Genomic DNA, 23,017 nt, shown 5'->3' on the forward strand with positions numbered 1-23,017 from the left:
TCACTGCTGTGGCCTCTCCCGTTGCGGAGCACAGGCTCCGGACACACAGGCTCCGCGGCCATGGCTCGCGGGCCCAGCCGCTCCGCGGCATGTGGGATCTTCCGGGATCGGGGCACGAACCCGTGTCCCCTGCATCGGCAGGCGGACTCTCAACCACTGCGCCACCAGGGAAGCCCCCTGAGTTATTCTTAGCATTGCTTTCTGTCATATATCCCCAATACATCAACAATAGCATTTATTTTAACTACCAAGTTGATTTTCAGCCTTCTCAAATAATAGGAAACAATTGATAATTAGAATACAACTGAGTATCTAAAACTCACGTACTTACATTTGAATTACTCATTCTATAAATTCAGCCCATTTATTAGATGCATTATGTGCATATTGATGGCAAAAATGAATAAGACAAAGGTAGGTAAAGAGCTTATGACATTAGGGGAAAATGTATAGATTGAAGTTAACTAGAGTAAGAAGTGGTATCTGCTATTTATATTTTTCCAGCACTTTTGCTTTCCTAATTTTTTTGCCAAACCTTTTACTAAAAGTACTACCTTACTTTGTTAGAGTTCACACTACCTTGAATAAATAGGCAATAAGTGTTATTTATAATTGTTGTTATTATTTTACTATTACCATTACCCAAGAATAGAGATGATTCTCGAAGCATTTGGGATAAGAAGAAAATCAATAGACATATTTACTAGAGAAAAATCTACATATTAATAATTAAAATTTAGCTTATGTTAAGTTAGCTAAACGTAATGGTTGCTGTTTTCAGTCATGTTTCCTTTTGCTGTGCAGATAAAAGCCGTTTTACCTGTATCACCTGGCATTAATGTGCTTTGATATTTTTAGGGATCTTGTCCATAGAACAACTCATCAGCCGGGTAGGTGTGATTGGAGTGACTCTCATGGCTCTTCTTTCTGGATTTGGTGCTGTCAACTGCCCATACACTTACCTGTCCTACTTCCTCAGGTAACAAGAGTTTTGTCTCTTTTCTTTTTTCCCATTACTTATTGAATACGTATGTCACATTGTGCCACCATCATTAATACTTAAATATTAGATCTATGACATTGCCTTTTTACTCTTCTCTGTCCTTATGGGCATTGACCTAGAAATCTTTCAAATAAGTCTTATCACTTATATTGCTTGCCTTTGTTATTTGTCCTACATTTATTTATTTTTAAAATGGCAATTTCAATCTGACCTTCTCCACCCCCTTTTCACCCCCACTTTTTAAAGACACATTTTTAGTGGACAGCAATGTGAGCTAGTCTCAACTTCAGCAAATCAGTTCCTCCCAAAAGTAGAACAGTAGATGACAATGCCAAGTTAAAACTGTGCATACACGTATATCCTAAATGTCACTGGATCAAAGTTAAGCAAGTCTATAAGAGAGCTAATTACCTTCCACTTCCCTGAGGCCCCAGAAGAATTAGCTACTAAAAAATGACAACAAAAGCATTTTTCTTATTATAGTTATTTTAATATTCCTCAGAAAAAATACAGTTCCTTGAATTATAGGGTAACAATTGAGGTTTATGTGTTTCTCCAGCTGCCTTGTATTATGCCCAGGGATGGAACCCAAAACTTTGCTAACAGCTTGTGCTTATTATAGGAATGTGACTGACACAGATATTGTAGCCCTGGAACGGCGACTACTCCAAACCATGGATATGATCATAAGCAAAAAGAAAAGGTAGGATATCAGCACATTAATGCTATTAGAATTTCTCAACAAGGAAATTTGACATGAATTGGTGCTAACAGGGAATTTCATCTCATTTCATTTTTAAGTTAGGGAACCATCAAAGACTTAGTGTCTAATCTTATGTGAAAGAAAATTTTCAAATTCAACCTTAGTTCCTAACTTTAGATAAATTCTCTTGAGATAAATTTTAGAATAACTTTTATATTTGAAGGTATTCTACACTGGATGTTTTAAAAGTCTTTTGTGCTGCATTTTTACAAACTTTTTCATGCCTTATTTCAACTTCCCTTTCTCCAACTACTTTAAAAAATCCTTCAAGTCTTCCAGCTATTGTTGTTGTTTTTATTATTTAAAAACTACTTTTAAAATGTATGTTTTCGAGGCGACATTTCTAGAAATCTGTATCACAGTGGGTAAAAGCATAGGCTCTAGATTGACTATCTGAATCTGAATCTTTGGCCTACAACTCACAGTGTGACTTTGAGCTAGTTGCTTTATTTCTTTATGTCTTGGTTTCCTTATCTGTAAAATGGAAATAATAATAATGAGTTGACTAACATGTAAAGTTCTTAGAACAGTGAACTATACATAGCCAAGGAAAACTATCTAACTTATTAATAATCTCGGCAGGACAATCATTTGGTTTTAATACTTGGCCTTTATTCATTCATATAGTCATTCACTTAATAATTATATAGAAAGCCTACTTTATGCTAGGCACTGTACTAAATGCTGAATACTACATAGAGATAGAATGATGAATGAGGTAATCTGTTCCTACCTTCATGAGGCTTACTGGTCTACTGTTTTTATTAGAGTTATTAGTGCTCATATAAAAATGATGTCATAGAAGTTTTAAATTGCATGAGTGTTTTTCCATTTCATGTTTCTTCTTTCAACACTTTACTGTGTAGTAAGATGCATAATCAAGTCAAAGAAGACTTAATATAAGAGAGAACAATAGACATTAGAATGATAAAGAGGTCCAGATTCACCAACTAATTATTTATCTCCATTTGTATACATCTTTACTAAGGGAGTGGAAGTAGATACACATGTGTATACATTTGTTTACTTATATATGTTTTGTTCACATTCATGCTCTACAGTTTATTTTACATGAATGAATATGAATGTAGATTTTTAGAATATAACAACAAGAGCAGCATTGTTCAATATTAAAAGATACTTGTATAGGAACATACTATTTTGATTCCCATGATCATTCTCCCTTGTACTATGTTTATTTTATTTATATAGAAAGATGAATATAAAGTCATGACCCATGTCATTGTGGATGTGCACTTTTAAGCCATTTCATCACCAGTCATGCTGAGGAATTGGCTCTGATCTATACATGTACCCCTATAGACCTTGTTAAGTCAGGATCTGGGATGGTTTGTGGTCCTGCAGTAGGTCTTACTAATTTGAGTGGCTCTCAGAAGAATCAGCCTCCCAACTTGACCTAATTATCACAGTTCTTTACCCAGTGGAGCTGACAGGGCAGATAGACAGCTAACATGACAACACTGCAACCTTTGAGGTTCATGCAATGTCCTTGCTATTTACCAAAATATTGAAAAAATGTTTCCAGAAACACTCATAGTTGCAGAAGAGTAGTGACCAGAAAACATCTTTCAATTTAACAGCAGAGGTCCCTAGTGAGATGACATACACGAAAAATAGCATCTGTTGTGTACAGAAAAGTTAATGGTTGAAAATGGGGGCAGGAAAGAGGCATACTGTCTTCTCACTTGGAACACTGAATAGAAGATAAGGTTTATAGTATTTGGAAAATATTCATCAAAAACCTAGTTCAGATAGTATAAATATGCTGAGTTAGTGATCAAAGCCTTTCAGCTTTTTTCAGTTTGAGAGAATTAAGTGACCTGTTATTTTGTTTTATTTTTCTGTTGACTTAGATTTTAAAGCTTTTGTTTTGGAGATCTATGATATAACTGAAGTATAGTCTTTTTTCACAAACAATATTAGTTTTGAAATTGTAGTATTGTAGAAGATAAAAAATACAGTTATGCAACTACACACCACGGTAAAGGAAAAGAACTTGAACTAGACAATCACTTTACAAGAAACTTGTTAAGTCATCTTGAGCAAATACTAAACTGTCTCAGTTTTCTCATTTGTAAAATGGTGGGGTTAACTAAAGGGTCTCTAGGATCCCTTTCAACCCACAAATTCTGAATTTATACTTTTTCACACAGCTTATGACATACAAAAACAAAAAACCTAGAGTACATAGAGTATGTAAAAGTTAATGCAAGCTATTACTATGAGGAAAAACCTTATCTCTACCCTTGAATTAGAAACAGGAAAAATTGTTAAAAACAAATATTCTAAGGCAATGGAAAATGAACAGAGAGAGGTAGAAATTTGAAGAGTGTCAGGTAACTGCATGTTTGTGGTTTTCTTGCCTCGGAGTGCTCTTCAACCACTGCTCACTTAAGTATACAGATTGATAGAGTTCAAATCAGCAGAGTAACTGGAAAATTTAAAGGGAAAATTTTGGAAGCAAGAGAAATGCAGAAGGACTGAGATCTACAATCTACATAAAAACTTTGCCCAAATCCCTGCCTCATCACTAAACTATGCATGTGTAGAGGAAATACCAGAGAGTTGAGAAGTAGGCAGAAACTAGAAAGGGGTCTACCCTTGAAAGACAGCATTGCCTCTTAATGAGATTTGCAAGTTTGTTGTGTCTTTGACTGAGTGCATTGTCTGAACAGTATGTAAGTTAGACATTGTTGGATGACAGAAAGTGACAGGTATGTAAGTTAGACAAGTTGGATGACAGAAAGTGAAATTCTTACTGGCTTGAGGTGTCAGAAGGTAGAACTCAGGACTGGCAAAGCAATTAGAAATTTAGGAGGGATCCCTAGAAACAAAGGGACCACAGAGAGGGTAAGCAAGGCCTAAAATCTGATTATAAAATCTGCCCAAATTCTTTGTTGGCCACTAACCTGCTCAGGCTCAGAGGAAACCACCAGAGAGTCAGACTAAAGAAAGAGCCGCTCAGAGTTGAAAAACTGAGCAGAAACATTAGTTACTGCACACAGTAAGTATGACAGTTTCACGTTTCAAGTCCAGGTAAATTAACTGCTTACTAGAACAAAAAAAGAGCAGTCCTCAGAAAAATAAAACAGATTCCAAAGCCACTAAAACATAATATCTACAATGTCAAGTTTTCAATCAGAACTTACTAGACATACAAAGAAACAGAACTGTGCAACCCATATTCAAGATTAAAAGCAACTAATAGACACTTAACTCCAGGGGGGCCCAGATAACAGATTTAGCAAACAGACTTGAAAACAGCTATTATAAACACATTCAAAGAAATGAAGGAAGCATAATATTAATTAGTGAACAGAAAAGGAGTCTCAAAAGAGAAATAGAAACTATATTTTAAAAAAGAAACAAAAGAAAATTCAAACCTGAAAACTACAGTAACTGAAATGAAAATTTTACTATGTAGACTTAGCAGAATTGAGATGGCAGAAGAAAGAATCAGTGAACTTGAAGGCAGATCGATAGAAATTATTCAGTCTGAAGAATAGAGAAATCAAAGATGGAAGAAAAATGAACAAAATCTCAGGATGAAGCAATATCAAGCAGTCTAAATACTTGTAGTTGGAGTCCTAGAAGAAGGAGAAAGGGGCCAAAAAAGTATTTGAAAAAATAATGGCCAAAAGCCTTCCAAATTTGGTGGAAAACATTAATTTACAGATCTACGAGGCTTAAGTAGGGGAACCACAAAACTACACCTAGGTTCATATAGTCAGATTGCTAAAAGACAAAGATAAAGAAAAAATCTTGAAAGCATCAAGAGAAAAATGATAAATATAGGTGAACAACAAAAAAAGTAATGGTTGCTGAACAAGGTTATAGGATACAAAGTAAACATACAAAAATTAATTGTATTTTTATATTACTAGAAATTAAAAATACAGTACAAATTACAGTCACTCAAAAAAAATGAAATACTTAGGTATGAATCTAACACAACATGTACAGGACTTATATGCTGAAAACTATGAAGTGCTGATGAAAGAAATCAAAGGTCTAAATAGAGAAACATACCGTGTTTAATAGATTGGAAGACTCAACATAGTAAAGATGTTAATTCTCCCCACATTGATGTACACGTTTAATGTAAGTCATTTCAAAATCCCAGCAAGATTTTTTGTAGATACACACAGAATTATTCTAAAGTTTATATGGAGACACAAAAGTACTAGACACTTTTTCAAAATAACTAAAACAATTTTTAAAAAGTAAAATGAACAGTATCAGTCTATCTGATTTCAAAACTTATTATACAGCTATAATCAAGGATTATATTGGCAGAGGTATAGACGCATAGACCAATGGAGCAGAATAGAGGACTCAGACCAACAGAAAAATGCCCAACTAATTTTTTTACAAATTTGCAAAATCAATTCAGTGGAGGAAATATAGCCTTTCAACAAATGGTGCTTGAACAATTGGACATCCATAGATTTTTTTTAGATGAATCTCAGTCTAAGTCTCACACCTTATATAAAAACTAATTCAAAATGTAAAACTATAAAACTTGGTAGAAAAATAGGAGAAATATTTGAAATCTAGGACTACACAAGAGTTCTTAGACTTGACACCAAAAGCACAATTTATAAAAGGAAAAATTGATAAATTGGACTTCCATCAAAATGAAAAAATTTCACTCTGTGAAAAACCTTGCTAAGAGGATGAAAAGAGAAATTACAGACTGGGAGAAAGTATTTGCAAACCACATATCTGAGAAAGAACTAACTTTCAGAGCTTAGAGAAAAAAAAAAAAAATCAAACAGTCCAGTTAGAAATTGGGCAAAAGACCTGCACATTCACTGTACACGTTTTATAAATGGCAATTAAGCACATGAAAAGGTTTTTTTAACATCATTAGCCATTAGAGAAATGCAATTAAAACTATGAGCTATTACAACATACCTATTAGAATGACTAAAATAAAAATCAGTGACAACAACAAATGCTAGTAAGAATGCAGAGAAACTGGATCACTCATACATTGCTGGTTAGAATGTGGAATAGTATAGTAACTCTGGAACACAGTTTAGCAGTTTCTTAAAAAAACTAAACATGCAACTATTACACAACATAGCAATTGCATTCCTGGGTACTTTTTTTTTTTTTTTTTTTTTGCGGTACGCGGGCCTCTCACTGTTGTGGCCTCTCCCGTTGCGGAGCACAGGCTCCGGATGCGCAGGCTCAGCAGCCATGGCTCACGGGCCCAGCCGCTCCGTGGCACATGGGATCCTCCCGGACCGGGGCACGAACCCGTATCCCCTGCATCGGCAGGCGGACTCTCAACCACTGCGCCACCAGGGAGGCCCCATTCCTAGGTACTTTTTCCAGAGGAATGAAGACTTATCTTCACACAAAAATTTGTGCCTTAATGTTTATAGCAGTTTTATTCATAGTAGCCAAAAATGGAAATAATCCAGATATCCTTTAATGGATAAATGGTTAAAGTGTGGTTTATCCATACCACAGAATACTGCTGAGTAATAAGAAGTTATGAACTACTGATAGATGCAACAACCTGTATGAATCTCCAGAAAATTATGCTGAGTAAAGAAGCCAATCCACAAAGGGTACAGACTGTATGATTCTATTTATATAACATTTTTTAAATGACAAAATGGAAGTGGAAACAGATTCGTGGTTGCCAGGGGTTAAAGAAGGGCTGGAGGTGGGAGGAGGGAAGTGGGCTATACAAGGGCAACATGAGGGATCCTTGTAGTAATGGAAATGCTCTGTATTTTGACTCTACAAGTGTCAGTATCCTGGTTGTGATATTGTACCCACAAGATTTCCATTGGGGAAAGGTGGGGAAAGGGTACATGGTATCTCTGTATTTTTTTAATAACCCCATGTGGATTTACAGTTATGTCAAAAGAAAATGTTTAATTAAAAAAGTAATTGCTGACTTCCAACCAGAAGCGATGGATACCAGAAAACGGTAGAATGGAGTATTTAAACCATAGTAGACATTTTTCAGCTTCTTTACGTGCAAACTGCCACCAAGTACATACTTCTTCTAGTGATTACCTCTTAGCCTGTTGTGGGACCACAGTGCAGTGTCTGTCATCTTTACATGTTCAAGAGGTTCCACTCCACAGCCAGTCATTATGTTTATTGTATTATAGACATTGAAACTAAGGACAACAGAAATGCACTTCTGTGCGCCCTATCTCCCTCTGCCTTCCTTTAATCCAGCACGGTAGGTTGATGTAAATGAGTGGGATAGAACCTCTTCCCTTTTGCTCCAGCTTTCCCAACTATGAAAATAGGAAAACTAAGACTTATGAGTCTCGCCAAGTCAAAATCTCCCTAGGTCTGAGCCTCTTCTTGGCTGATCTACATCTTCCAATAATGCTGAGTTACAGTGAACATGTGTAATTAAAGGAAAAGGCAGAAGGAGCTAATACAACTTGGGAGCTATATTCCATTTACTCAGTATCCTAGTAAAGGTCATTTTAAGGAGGAAACAGTTAAGTCAGTGTGGCTAACACACTTAATATTCTTTATTGTTAATATCATTTTAGCCAATGGCTTAAAGAATTTAGCCCACAAAAATACCATTTGGTATTTGTTACCATTGGTTCCATTTGTATTGGTCCTAACCATGAATACCAATGCTGCTTCTTTATCTTTACCACTTCTATCTCTTGTCATCCTTTTGAGGTTAACCTTGAGTTAAATTTTTCTTTGGTTCTACAACTCTTTTTATTAGAGTCATTCTGATTTATTTTAAGCCTGTAGGCCTTGGCCTATTGTACTCTTCAAGTAGCCATTAATGCACAAATGATCTGTTTTTCCTCACAAGGACCCTATTCTATGTGGTGGGCTGGAACATGGCAGCAGCCACCACTGAGGCGGTAGGTCCTTCCACAGACTGACAGGACAAGAGGAAGGACAAGTTTTCCACTGATTTATTCGGTAGTAGGGGGAGACTGTCATTAAAGGGAGAATGGTGTTTTAGAAGAGGCCAGGTTTATGTGATTTTCCGAGGTTTTTGTTTGTTTGTTTGTTTTTCTTTTGTCTGCTTTTAAAAAGGAAAGAAAAAAACATTTATTGAGTTCCTACCCTGTACCTGATCCTTTAGCTAGGCATGTTAGCTATTGTTTTATTTTGTTTTTAAATGATAATGTTAATAATTAAATATATTATTTCATTGATCTTCACAATCATCCAGAGATGAGGAAATGAAAACTCTAAGGTCTCACAGTTTCCAAGTTGTAGAGCCAGTCCTCAAATTTATTGCCTACTCCAATTCTGTGCTCCTTCACCTATTCCACATTCCTTCTGGGAGTGTATGCTTTTCCCTCAGTTGTAAGTGGTGGAAAAGTGGGACTCCAGAATTTGAATCCTTCCCTGAACAGCTCAGCAAATGAAAGGAGCAGTTATGAGACTGGAAAGCAGATGAGAATGGACTACGAGGGTCCATGCTTCCTTGCTGAGGTTTTATATTTTATTTCAGGATGGCAATGACACGGAGGACTATGTTCCAGAAGGGGGAGGTGCATAACAAACCATCAGGATTCTGGGGAATGATAAAGAGTGTTACCACTTCAGCACCAGGAAGTGAAAGTATCCTTTATCCCTCTGCTTGATTCTTTTTCTCAACTCTGGACCAAGGGCAGAAGAAAAAATAGTATTGGGATATTCTCTTCTAAGATACCTGACTGCAACAGAGTTCAACTGGCCAGGGCTGGGCTTAGGAAATACAATGTGTACAGTCATCTTTCCAACAGCCATAGAAGATCATAAAATAATAAAACCATTGTCTTTGAACTGAAGGGGTCCTAACATGTCAGTCTTTCCATTTTACAGATGAGAAAATAGACCGAGAGAAGTTGTCACACAATGGCTTGTGGCAAAGATAAGACCAGAACTGTGGTCTCCTCAGTTCTTTCCACTACACTATTGTATTTCCCACCTCTGCAAAACCACCACAAAACAATGCCTCCCCCAAATGGATGGTTTGTATATGAGATTGTAAGGGCCCATTTCTAAAGCAGTCAGTTTTAGAAACAAACAAATTTTAAGCAGCTCTGTATCTCCAGTGACTTTTTGGTTTAAAGAATCAAGGAGATTGGGATAATGGACTTGTCTTGGCCCAGCTGGTTGCAGTGTTAAACTGATTCCCAAATTGAGTAACCAAATCTCTTTGTGGCTACCAGGTTATTAAGCCGGAATTTGGGGTGGGGGACTAGAGGTGAAATAGCATATTCCTGCTTCATTCTCTGGCCTGAGGAAGAACAGATTCCCCTGTGCCTCAACTGGAGGAAAAGAATGTAACCTATTCTTGCTATAAATTATGATATATCTTTCTGGTGTGAAATGAAGGTAAGAATTAGAAAAAGAAAAAAAAAGTAGGATGACCACAGGAGAGAGAAAAAAAAGATGACTTTAAATTCATTTCTCGTCTCCTATTTCCAGACAGAGTGCTAAGGGGTAAAATGATGAGCAGAGGATAGCCTCTCTCCTCAAGGAGCTTACTGCCTAATCATGGAAGAGCCAAACGTGTAACTCATTAAACCACATTATTCAGTGGCCTGGACCATGCCAACAGCAGCCACTACTGAGGAAGGACCTGAAGGGCATTTGCTGATTTGGGTAAACTCACAGAGAGGAGGGAGGATTTGGATTAAAGCCAATGCTTCTGTTTTAGAAGGGGCTGTCTTTACTATTTTTATTACTTAAAAATTCATAAAGGCCAAAGTTTAGGTTTAAGCTGTCTTAGCAACACTAAGTCAAGTCAAAAAAGTGTCGGGATTATTTAAGATCTCTGAGTCCTTTCCTAAATGGAGAGGATAATCACATGACCTCACTGAGTTCTTCAAAAGTGGCATAGCGTAATGGAAAGAGCAGGCCTTTGAGTAAGGCAGATCTGACTTTGCTTTCATGCCTATTAGCTGTGTGACTTTGAGCAAGTTATTTGACTCTCTGAGCTTTACTTTCCTTATCTGCAAAATGGATAATAACACCTATCTCATGGGACTGTTGTAAATAATAGAAGATAATATCTGTAAAGAACTAAAGAAGGTAATGTCTATAAATCCCAGCCTGTATTAGAACTCAGTAAACATTAGTTCCCTTCCCTAACATTGTATTTATTCAGATATTTCAGGAGAAAACTTTGCTATATTATAGGTGTTTTTCTTACTATGTAACCTTTTGAGATGCCAAAGATTACATTTGACTTAATCTAACTAGATAAAGCAAAAATAAACAGAACCATCTCTCTGAGCCACTTGAGCTGGTGAGAAACTGAGTGGTAGGTGTTTGGTGGTGATGCACTTGATGGAAAAACTTTTATACACCTGTGTCTGAGGTTGGAAAAATTGTGCTAAAGTAGTACTGCTGGCTATAAGCAGGAAATTGAAAATATGGGCAGCTCCTAGGACCCACTGTAGAAGAAAGCAAAAGCAAATGCTTTCTTTATTGCTATTCCTTGAAACTTCTATGTGATTTAAACCTTGATGCCCGTTTTGTGCCAGATCTTACTCTTATTCAACAGGAAGTGGATGCTTTGGAAGAACTAAGCAGGCAGCTTTTCCTGGAAACGGCTGATCTATATGCTACCAAGGTACGGAGCAAGGAAACTGAAGTGTGGTTTTTACTAATATGATTGAAGAGAAAACAAGACTAAATAGCTTTTTAGCATCCTCTATGGCCAAGCCATGTTAAGAGGCACCTCATAGCTTCAATATCAGCCATGAAGCACTGATGGCTGCACCCTTTGTAACATTGCTCCTACCAGTAGCAAAACCCTTAATGGAACACTCTCAAAAATAGAAATTAGTGGGATAGTCAGAAGAGGCTTTTAATCATCTAGGAAGGTGGCACACACCACTTCCTACTGATGATCCAGGATCAAGAGGGTAGCTCCTATGGTAGCTCCTCTGTTTTTTATTCTCTTGCAAGTTAGTAATAGTGTAAGAGCAGTAAGACACCAGTCTGCTGTGGTCTAGCCCTATTTTAAAGGATCTGGATCAAGAAGGGATCTAACGGGCTTCCCTGGTGGCGCAGTGGTTGAGAGTCCGCCTGCCGATGCAGGGGACACGGGTTCGTGCCCCGGTCCAAGAAGATCCCATATGCCGCAGAGCGGCTGGGCGCGTGAGCCATGGCCGCTGAGCCTGCGCGTCCGGAGCCTGTGTTCCGCAACGGGAGAGGCCATAGCAGTGAGAGGCCCATGTACCACAAAAAAAAAAAAGGGACCTAACTACAAGAAGTAACTTTCCTTTGTACACCTAAAATGCAATGTAATTTAAATATGCAAAGTCTATTAGTTAAGGTTGTTCAAACTATTTTAATCCTTTTTGAGGATTACTTCACAGGAATAGCCATGTAGGATAGAGGTAAACATAGGCTTTGAAGACAGATAGACCTGAGCCTAACTTCCCTTACTCACTAGCTCTGCAACCTTAAGCAAGCTATTTAACCTCTCTAAGCCTCTGTTTTCTCATCTGTAAAATTAAAGAGAACATATCTCATAAGAGTTTTTATGAAGATTAAAGTAGATAACGCATGTAAGGTGTTTATCCTAATTTCTGGCTTAAAGTAATCATTCAATAAATGCTTCCCACTACTACTATTACTGTTATTTTAATATTATTATTATTATCATGTGTGGTTTTAATTCTTAGCCTGAACAGTGATTCATAGAGGCAGGAATTTTGTGGAATATAAATGTAATTTTGCTGAGACTAACCATGTTTTGTGTTTGTTTTCCCTCAGGAGAGAATAGAATACTCCAAAACTTTCAAGGGGAAATATTTTAATTTTCTGGGTTACTTTTTCTCAATTTACTGTGTTTGGAAAATTTTCATGGTAAGTGTATTATTTTTAATTGTCAGGATTTAGGTGATTTTCCCTGGTAATGGCAGAGAGAGAAAATTGAATTTGGTTGAGGCATTGAACTAAATTCCAAATCCAGTAACTAAATTCCAAATCCAGTTGAGTCAATAGAAAATGTGATCTTTCACATCTCTGAGCCTCATTTTTTCACCCTCTCCTTTTTGGGTCACCTAGAAGAGGGAGGTTGCATTTTTATTCTGTCAGAAATCATGAATAAGTTCTTAGATTATGAAATATATGAAGAGTGAATATTGAAGTTTCTTATTTTACACCCTGCTTTCCATATTACGCATGAGTACGTGACTGTATATAACGCAATTCCTACCTTCAGCTCAGAATAGAAACCACCTGTCCTTTTTAATAATCTGTATATACCCAAAAAAGTAAATTCTAAAACATATTTCTACAGATAAATTCATCTTCTGTGCTTACAGCTCTTATTCTTTTGTGGCTCTCCCTTAACGCTCTATTCTTTATGTGCATTTTATGTACTGCATTATTTGTCTTTACTTGTGACTCATCTGCAGGTATTAATGGATTTCAGTGTGATTATAGAAAAGGCTGATTTGACGTTCTAGTTTGGTGACTTTCCCACTGGAGCTGTGCTTGCACAAAGAGGAGCTTTGTCAGCTTGTTAGTTAATTTTGATCAGTGTAGGTGAATGGAGGATTGTGGATTTAACAGATCTAATGTTATAATAAATTGATGTTAATACCCATTCAGATGACATTTTAAAATCTTTTTTTTTAAATCAGTGTTACTTTATTCTTTTTTTTTAATTAATTAATTAATTTGTTTTTGGCTGTGTTGGGTCTTCGTTTCTGTGCGAGGGCTTTCTCTATTTGTGGCGAGTGGGGGCCACTCTTCATCGCAGTGCGCGGGCGTCTCACTGTCGCGGCCTCTCCCGTTGCGGAGCACAGGCTCCAGACGCGCAGGCTCAGTAGCCATGACTCACGGGCCCAGCCGCTCCGCGGCATGTGGGATCCTCCCAGACCAGGGCTCGAACCCGTGTCCCCTGCACCTGCAGGCAGACTCTCAACCACTGCGCCACCAGGGAAGCCCAGACATTTTAAAATCTTGATTCATTCAGTGGGAGAGGATAAATGAAGATATTGTATTCAGTTAACTAAGCTACTAAAGGCTTTTCCTGAGATGCAGCCTTTAGGAGAGCATAACATTTTTAACAGCTTTGTTGAGATGTAATTGACATTCAACAAACTGTACATATTTAAAGTATACAATTTGGTAAGTTTGTATATATATATATATACCTGTGCAACAGTCATCACCACAATCAGGATAGAGAACATATCCATCCATCACTTCCAAAAGTTTCCTCAGGCCCCTTTGTAATGCCTCTCTATTCCTTTTTATTGCTGAGTAGTGTTCCATTGTATGGATGTGCCACAATTTGTTTATCTGTTCACCTGCTGATCGATATTTGTTTGTTTTCAATTTGGGGATATTACAATAAAGCTGCTGTGAACATTTCTGTACAAGTCTGTATTTGGACATATGCTCTCTTTTCTCTTGGGAGAAAGCATTTAAGTGTAGAATGGCTGGGTCATATGGCAGATGTATGTTTGACTTTTGAAGAAACAGCCAAACTTTTCCAAAGAGGTTGCACCATTTTATATTCCCACCTGCAGTGTTTGAGAGTTTCAGTTATTCCACATCCTCACCAACACTGTATAGTCAGTCTTTTTAATCTTAGATGTTTTAATAGGTATGAGGTGGTATTGAATCATTTTAATTTGCATTTTCCTAATGTCTAATGATGTTGGACAACTTTTTATGTGCCTTTTTGCCACCTGTATATCCTCTCTGGCAATGTATCTATTCAAATTTTCTGCCTATTTTTTTTTTTTTTTTTTTTTTTTTGCGGTACGCGGGCCTCTCACTGTTGTGGCCTCTCCCATTGTGGAGCACAGGCTCTGGATGCGCAGGCTCAGCGGCCATGGCTCATGGGCCCAGCCGCTCCGCGGCATGTGGGATCTTCCCGGACCGGGGCACGAACCCGTGTCCCCTGCATCGGCAGGCAGACTCTCAACCACTGCGCCACCAGGGAAGCCCTTTTTTGCCGATTTTTTAATTAGGTTGTTTTCTTTTTACTGAGTTTGAGAGTTTTTCAATTTAGTCTGGAAGCCTTTTATCAAATATGTGATTTTCAGATATTTTCTCCCAGTCAGTGGCTTGGCTTTTCATTCTCTTAGCAGTATCTTTCAAAAACCAGAAATTCTTCATTTTGATGAAGTCCAGTTTATCTTTTTTTTTCCTACTATGGATTATGCTTTTGGTGTTGTATCTAAGAAATCTTTGTCTAAAGATTTGTCACAAAGATTTTTTTCATATGTTTTCTTCTAGAAATTTTATAGTTTTAGGTTTTACATTTAGGTCTATGATCCATCTTGAGTTAATTTTCTAATATGATATTGGAGTATGAATCCAAGTTCATATTTTTCATATAGATAGCCAATTGTTCTCACACAATTTATTGAAAAGAGTAACCTTTCTCCATTGAGGTAATTTTGCAATTTTGTCAAAACTAATTGACCATATGTGTGTGGGTCTGTTTCTGTACTCTCTTTTTTTCTATTGAGATTTATATGTAACTTATATATTTACTTCTGCCCATACCACACTGTCTTGATCAATGAGTTTTCCAATTCATGAGCATGGTACAACTCTTCATTTATTTAGATCTTCTTTAGTTCCTCTCAACAGTGTTTTATAGTTTTTAGTGTACAAAACTTTCATCAGACTTATCTCTTAAGTTTTTAATTTTTTGATGCTATTATAAATGAAAATGTTTTTATAATTTTAATTTCCAAGTGTTACTAGCATATAGATATACAATTGATTCTTGTATATTGATCTTATATTCTGCAACCTTGCTAAACTCCCTTATTATTTCTAGGAGCTTTTTATAAATTTCGTAGGATTTTTCTACATAAACAATTCCATCCTACCTTTCTTCTTCTCCTCCTCCCCCAGCCTTACTGCACTGACCAAAGCCTCCAGTTACAGAGTTAAATAGAGCACTCATCCTGATCTTGTTCCTGATCTTAGGGGCAAAGCATCCAGTCTTACACCATTAAGTATGATGTTAGCTGTCGGTTTTTCCTAGGTGCCCTTTATCAGGCTGAGGAATTTTCTTTTATTCATAGTTTCTTGAGTGTTTTTAATCATGAAAGCATGTTTGATTTTGTCAGATGCTTTTCTGCATCTATTGAGATGATCATATGATTTTTCTTTTTTAGTCTGCTAATATAGTGAATTACATTAATTTTTGAGTATTAAACTGACCTTGCATTCCTGCAGTAAACTTTACTTAGCCATGATATATTATCCTTTTTATATTTTGTTAGATTTAATTTACTAAAATTTTGTTAAGAATTTGTGCATCTATGTTTATGAGAAATACCAGAATGTAGTTTTCTTGTTAATGTCTTTGTTTGGTTTATGTGTCTAACCTTAGAGAATAAGTTGAGAAGTATTTCTTTCTCTTCTAATTAGCAGAAGAGTTTGTGTGGAATTGTTATTATTTCTTTCTTAAATGTTTGGTGGATTTCATCAGCCATCTAGACCTGGAGTTTTCTTTGCAGAGAGTTTTTTAACTACAAATATAATTTCTTTAATAGTTATAAAGTTTATTCAGGGTTATCTATTTCTTCTTGAGTGAACTTTTGTACTTGTGTCTTACAAAGAATTTATCCATTTTTATTGAAGTTGTCAAATTTATTGGCATAAGATTGTTCACAGTATTCTCTTATTATCCTTTTAATATTTATAAAATCTGTAATGATGTCACCTCTCTCATTCTCTTTTTATGTAACAGCTCTATTGAGATATAATTCACATGCAATACAATTCACCCATTTAGTGTACAATTCAGTGGTTTTTAATATTCACAAAGTGTGTAACCATCAACACAATCAATTTTTATCACCCCAAAAAGAAATCCCATACTCACTAGCAGTCATTCCCTATTTCTCCCCCAGCCTCAGGCAGCCACTAATCTATTGATACTTTCTGTCTCTATAAATTTCCCTATTCTGGACATTTCATGTAAATGGAATCATACAGTGTGGTCTTTTGTGATTGGCTTCTTCACAAATGTTTTCAATGTTCCTCTGTGTCGTAGCCTCTATCAGTACTTCATTCCTTTTTATGACTGAGTAATATTTATTTCCTTATATGGATATACCACATTAATTTAAATTATCCACTTATCAGTTGATGGACATTTGAGTTGTTTCCACTTTTTGGCCACTGTAAGTAATGCTATTGTGAGCATTCATGTATAAGTTTTTATGTGGACAGATGTTTCATTTCTCTTAGGTATATACCTGTAGGGGTAAAATTGCTGGGTTATATGCTAACTATATGTTTAACCTTCTAATAAACTGCCAAACTACCAGGCTGTTTTTCAAAGCATCTGTACCAATTTACATTCCTACCAGCAATGTGTGATGGTTGCAATTTCTCCACATCCTCAACACTTATTATCTATCTTTTTAATTATAATAATTTTATTGTATGTGAATTGGTATCTCTCTAATTCTTGATATTGATAATGTGTGTCTTTTCTCTTTTTTTCTGATCAGTCTCGATAGAAGTTATCAATCTTATTGAACTTTTCAAAGAACCAGCATCTGGGTTAATTGATTTTTCCCTGTTGTTTTTCTGGTTTCTACTATTATTTCTCTTCTGCTTTTTGGGGGTCTTCTTTTTCTAGTTTCTTAAAGTGGAAGCTAAGATCATTGGTTTGAAACCTTTTTTTTTAATATAGGTCTCTTAACGCTATAAATTTCTTGCTAAGCACTATTTTAGTTGCATCTCACAAAATGCAACTTTTTTGATATGTTTATTTTTATTTTCATTCAGTTCAACATACTTTCTGATTTCCTTTTTGATTTCTTCTTTGACTTGTGGGTTAGAAGTATGTTATAAAATATTTGGGGATCATCTGAATATCTTTCTGTAATTGCTTTCTAATTTAATTTCATGTGATCTGCAAATATACTTTGAATCTTTTTAAGTTTATTGAGACTTGTTTTCTGACCCAGAATATGGTTAACCGTGGTTAATGTTCTATGTACACTTGAATAGAATGTGTATTCTACTCCTGTTGGGTGGAATGGCTTGCAAGTGTCAATTAGGTCAAGTTGGTTGATAGTATTGTTAAAGTTTTCTGTATTCTTACTGATTTTCTGACTAATTACTGAGAGAGGGGTGTTGAAATTTCCACCTATTGTTGTGGATTTGCCTTTTTTAAAATTCTGTCTTTTTTTTGCTTCATGTATGTCATGTAGGGTCATTATGTGCCCCTTGTTGAAATGATTCTTTTATTCTTATGAAATGACCCTTTTATTTTTTGCTATGAAATCTACTTTGTCTGATATTAATATAGACATTCCAGCTTTCTCTTGATTAGCGTTAGCATAATATATCTTTTTCCATACTTTTACTTTTAACCTATTTGTATCTTTAAAGTGGGTTTCTTGTAAGCAACTTGCTTTTTTATCTAATCTGATGGTCTCTGCCATTTAATTGTCATATTTGGACCAGGAGTCAGCCATCTGTAGCCCACAGGCCAAATCCAGCCACAACCTGCTTTTATTTTAAAAGTTTTATTGGAACACAGCCAAGCCCATTTATCTACATATTGTCTGTAGCTACAGTTACATGACAGTGGCAGAGTCTGCCAACCCCTGGTTTAGACCATTTATATTTAATGTGATTATCGATATGGTTGAGTTTAAAACAACCATGTTGCTGTATGTTTTTATTCATCTCATGTGTTCTTTTTTCCCCTTTTTCCTTTTTTTCTTCCTTCTTTTGGATTAATTGGGTATTTTTCTTAATTCCATTTGATCTTCCTTGTTGGCTTGTCAGCTATAACTCTCTTTTTGTTGTTTTAGTGATTGCTATTAGAGCTGTCAGAAAATAACCACAGGGAATGACCCTGGAATTCCTTGATTCTCTTACCCTGAGTTCGTCTACCAAAATGTTTCCTTTCTGGATCCTATTAAATTAAGTTGTATATGTCATAGCCTTATTCCCCTTTATACTCTACAGAAAAGAAAGATAGTGTAGATAGGGACTTTTGTTTGCCTATGTGTGAATAGCCAAAATAGATTTCTTATATATGATTTAGATTGAGAGTAGAATTGCATTTTTAGGAATATCCACCTGTAAGGTACATTTGGTGATTAATTCATTATTTTGAATCATTTTTTAAAATGGTGATTATTGAGATACTCTAATGTAAAGGTCTGTGTCTCTGCAGGCAACCATTAATATCGTTTTTGACCGAGTTGGGAAAACTGATCCAGTCACAAGAGGCATTGAGATCACTGTGAATTATCTGGGGATCCAATTTGATGTAAGAGTTGTATCAAAATCCTTGTTTGTTATGTTTCTTTCTATTTTATCTGCTCTAAATTACAATTCTTTAGATTCTAACTCCTTATTCTAGGTGCTTGCTCTGCTTTCATTCTTCTCACTGTCCTCTATATTTTGGCATATTCATATGGCAAATTCGTAAAGGGCATAAAACCATAAGTAACGACTGGCAATTATTATTGTCATGGAGAGTGATTATTTCTGTAGTTCCTCCTCTTCTTCTCTGTAGCAGCTACCACTCACCAGCTTCTCCATAACAAATATTCAAATACTTCTCTCTGTGATACTTGATGACATCTTCAAACATAACTCACCTTTGATTCCTCTGGTAGAAAATTAAATACTAATTAGTGTTTTTGTGTTAGAACTGAAATGATTTCTGCTATAAAAAATTAACTGTATTGGGCCTCCCTGGTGGCGCAGTGGTTGAGAGTCCGCCTGCCGATGCAGGGGATACGGGTTCGTGCCCTGGTCCGGGAGGATCCCATATGCCGCGGAGCGGCTGGGCCCGTGAGCCATGGCCGCTGAACCTGCGCATCCGGAGCCTGTGCTCCACAACGGGAGAGGCCACAACAGTGAGAGGCCCACGTATCGCAAAAAAAAAAAAAAAAAAAAATTAACTGTATCAATTAATTCATGTGGGTTTTGAGCTAAAAATGTTAACTGTCACCTGTGCACAAAGGTTTTTTTAATCATCTTTCTACATGTTTTATAATACCACTGTTATTAAACACACTCTTGTCCCAATTTAAGTTTAATGTCTTTATTTGTAGAATAGTATATTTTCCAGGTATATATATAGCCAATGATTCTAGCTGATTAGCACTTTGATAATAAGACCAATGTCATGTTCTTAGTCCCTATGAGTGCCATTTAGCTGTGCTATGATCCTGGCCACAGACTGCATGCTACCCCCAGCCAGCCATCTCAGCTGGACATGCCCCTGGTAGCTGGATAAAATGAAAATACACCAGAGCAAATTGAGCTCCAGTCCTTGAGAAACAGCTCAAAGCACACATTTTTTTGATGATAGATCAATAGTGTATCCTTTTTTGAAGGAGCATGGTATCTTTCCTTCAGGTAGTGTATAAATTATACGGTAAAGTATGCTTCGCTCTTTTTTCACATGTGTTTTCCTCTTTTAAATTTTTTTACTGGGGTGAGTTTTTAGAAATGCCCTTATCAGTGCTTTAAGGCTAGCTGCTGTGTGTGTATATGTATTCCATCTATAACTCATCTATATACATACTTCACGTTTCATAATTCTGAATAACATCTCTTAGATGTTAGCAATGCAGCTCCCCCTCAGATGCTTTTCAGCCCTGAATCAAGCACAGGGTATCACAGCTGCCTCTCACTCTGAAGCAATCCAAGAGGAGAAGAAGGTATCATCATGTGATTCAGATGAAGGTCAGCTATTTCCTAGACTATAGCTGAGAATGTCTACATATTCTTTTATTATAAGAAGAAAAGTTTCTTATAGTTTTGGGTGATCAGAGAACTGTCATTCACAGATATTAAAAATTATCAGGCTGCTATTTAGTTTCCTTTTAATTCATGCTTTTCACTTGAAGCTGTGTTATTAGCTTTGTGTTTCTTCTGGTTATTAGAGTTATTTTCATCACTTCATTGCACTTTCTTTCTTCTGTCCTTAAGTTTTAAGTCTGCTAGTTAAGATATCCACTGCAGTCTTCCTGTACATGTTTTCGCTGCCACTTACTTGCTAATGAAGTTCCCTCTCACAGCTACATAAGTGATAAGAATGCATCTTCTTAGCTTTCCCATCTCTCTGAACAGAGATTTAACAAATATTTTTCCTTCCTATTGTGTTGACAGGTGAAGTTCTGGTCCCAACACATTTCCTTCATTCTGGTTGGAATAATCATTGTCACATCTATCAGAGGACTGCTGATCACTCTTACCAAGGTAGGTTGTATCACAGAGTTTAAAAGTACTAATTTAATTACATGTGGCACTGTGAGATGATTTTACCTAATTAACATTTCTGCCTTCTGAAATCTTAAACAGCAATCGCAAATATTTAAAAGACATACAACAGAATAAAAGAAAAAGTTAAACTAATACATAAGTTGATGATGATGTATTTACATCATACACCAATCAGATAAGTACAGTTAGTTACCAAAGGTCACAGAATGAGATCCCAGTCTGTTTCATTCACTGATATGTCACCAGCATCTAGAACAGAACGTGGCACATGGTAGGTACTGAGCAGGTATTTGGAATGAATAAATGAGATAGTATTTGAGGTTAGAAGAATAACTGTGAGAGTTGCTTGTAAGGAGGATATGGAAGTAGGAGAAGCAGAATGTTCAGCTGTTTTCTGATCAACATAGGAAGGCTTCATGGAGCTGGAAGGTAAATCCTCTCTGGCAGAAGAGGTAGGGATTTCAAAATCCAAGAATTGTTTGAAAGGAGAGAAGAGGTTGGGAGGGGAGAAGGGATCACCAAACATCTAGCACAATTTTAGGAAGAGCTCAGGGAGCCTAGTAACAATTTCAACGGCTTGGAGTGGCCTGGAGTAATTTGTTTTAATGATTTATAATGATGTTAAACTCATATGTATCACATAGTTTCTGATAAGGTGGAATCCTTTCATGTTATAATACCTAAAACCACCAACTTACCCATATGGGAAAAGTATAACTGGATCCTTTTGGGGCAGTCTATTTAAATATCTTATTTATAGCCTTAATCATATGAATGGTTCTATAAAGGATTGTGGCATGGAAGAGACATTTTTAATTAAATGTTAACTGTACTACGTAATGTTTTTGACACAGGAATCTAGCAGTACCGTATAAATTCATCTCTCCTCCCTTTCTTGACAGTTCTTTTATGCCATATCCAGCAGTAAGTCCTCCAATGTCATTGTCCTACTATTAGCACAGATAATGGTAAGTTTAATGAACTAGCTTTATGTGTACAGCTGTAAAATGCCAGAAATGTATTCTGTACTTTTAAATATTTTAACAATGTCCTGGGACTTGTCTGTCACTACGTTCAAAGGGACTTCTTGATTAATCTGACTTACAGGGCATGTACTTCGTCTCCTCTGTGCTGCTGATCCGAATGAGCATGCCTCTGGAGTACCGCACCATAGTCACCGAAGTCCTTGGAGAGCTACAGTTCAACTTCTATCACCGTTGGTTTGATGTCATCTTCCTGGTCAGTGCTCTCTCCAGCATACTCTTCCTCTATTTGGCCCACAAACAGGCACCAGAGAAGCATATGGCACCTTGAACTCATGGCTATTATAGACTGCTACAGGCCAGTGGTGTCAGAATTTGGATATAAGAGGGAAAAAATGGAGGGGACCGGGGCCTAACATTTTTTAAACAAACAAAATGCTATGGTGGCATATTCTACCTCCAGCTTATACCTTCCTCCTCCGATGATACTGTGATCATGAGTAGCATCAGCTACTCATGATCACAGAAATGAGAGAGAGAAGTAACTCAAGCTAGTACTCAGCCAAGAGCACCCTGTTTGGGTTTGAGGCTGGTGCAGTATGCTGGGTGGTGGGACTGGACAGAGCCAAGAAACTAAGGGGAGAAAATACACTGGAATTCTGGGCTAAGAGAGATCTAAGGTAGCTGGGCCAAACACATGAGATTCTGTTCAAGTCAAGGATCACATGGAGAAGGTTATGACGTTCCCTTGAGATTGACTATCATTAAAATCAGAGATTGTTAACACTTTGGACTTAGCATCATTTTATCGAGGATAGCTTGGTTAAAAAGTTATGCTTGTGTGATCTAATATGAATTGGCATCCCACCCTTCCTCCCCAACCCCTGTCCCCTTAAAATAACCAAGAGGTTATCTGTCCTGGGGAAGGAATGGTATGCAACTGAACTAGAGTCTACCAAGAGAGACTTCAAAGTATGTCATTTTTCTTGATTTCCTTTCAACTTATTATTTAAAAGTGAATTACTCTAAATTCAA

General features: G+C 36.6%; 1 protein-coding gene across 1 annotated transcript in view; it reads left to right on the plus strand.

Moving 5' to 3' along the window:
• Positions 1-22,768, plus strand: part of GPR89A (G protein-coupled receptor 89A) — a gene marked incomplete at its 5' end in the record, with an annotated part of 45,550 nt that extends 22,782 nt beyond the window's left edge. The window contains 9 exons of the mRNA XM_079696342.1: positions 859-979; positions 1,626-1,706; positions 9,259-9,368; positions 11,282-11,370; positions 12,522-12,614; positions 18,934-19,029; positions 20,886-20,975; positions 21,902-21,967; positions 22,107-22,768. Of these exons, the coding sequence (XP_079552468.1) occupies positions 859-979; positions 1,626-1,706; positions 9,259-9,368; positions 11,282-11,370; positions 12,522-12,614; positions 18,934-19,029; positions 20,886-20,975; positions 21,902-21,967; positions 22,107-22,313 (953 nt within the window). The 3' untranslated portion in view covers positions 22,314-22,768. The remainder of the gene's footprint in view (positions 1-858; positions 980-1,625; positions 1,707-9,258; positions 9,369-11,281; positions 11,371-12,521; positions 12,615-18,933; positions 19,030-20,885; positions 20,976-21,901; positions 21,968-22,106) is intronic.
• Positions 22,769-23,017: the final 249 nt, after the last annotated feature.

The sequence above is a fragment of the Hyperoodon ampullatus genome, assembly GCF_949752795.1.
Source record: "Hyperoodon ampullatus genome assembly, chromosome: 2".
NCBI lineage: Eukaryota > Metazoa > Chordata > Mammalia > Artiodactyla > Ziphiidae > Hyperoodon > Hyperoodon ampullatus.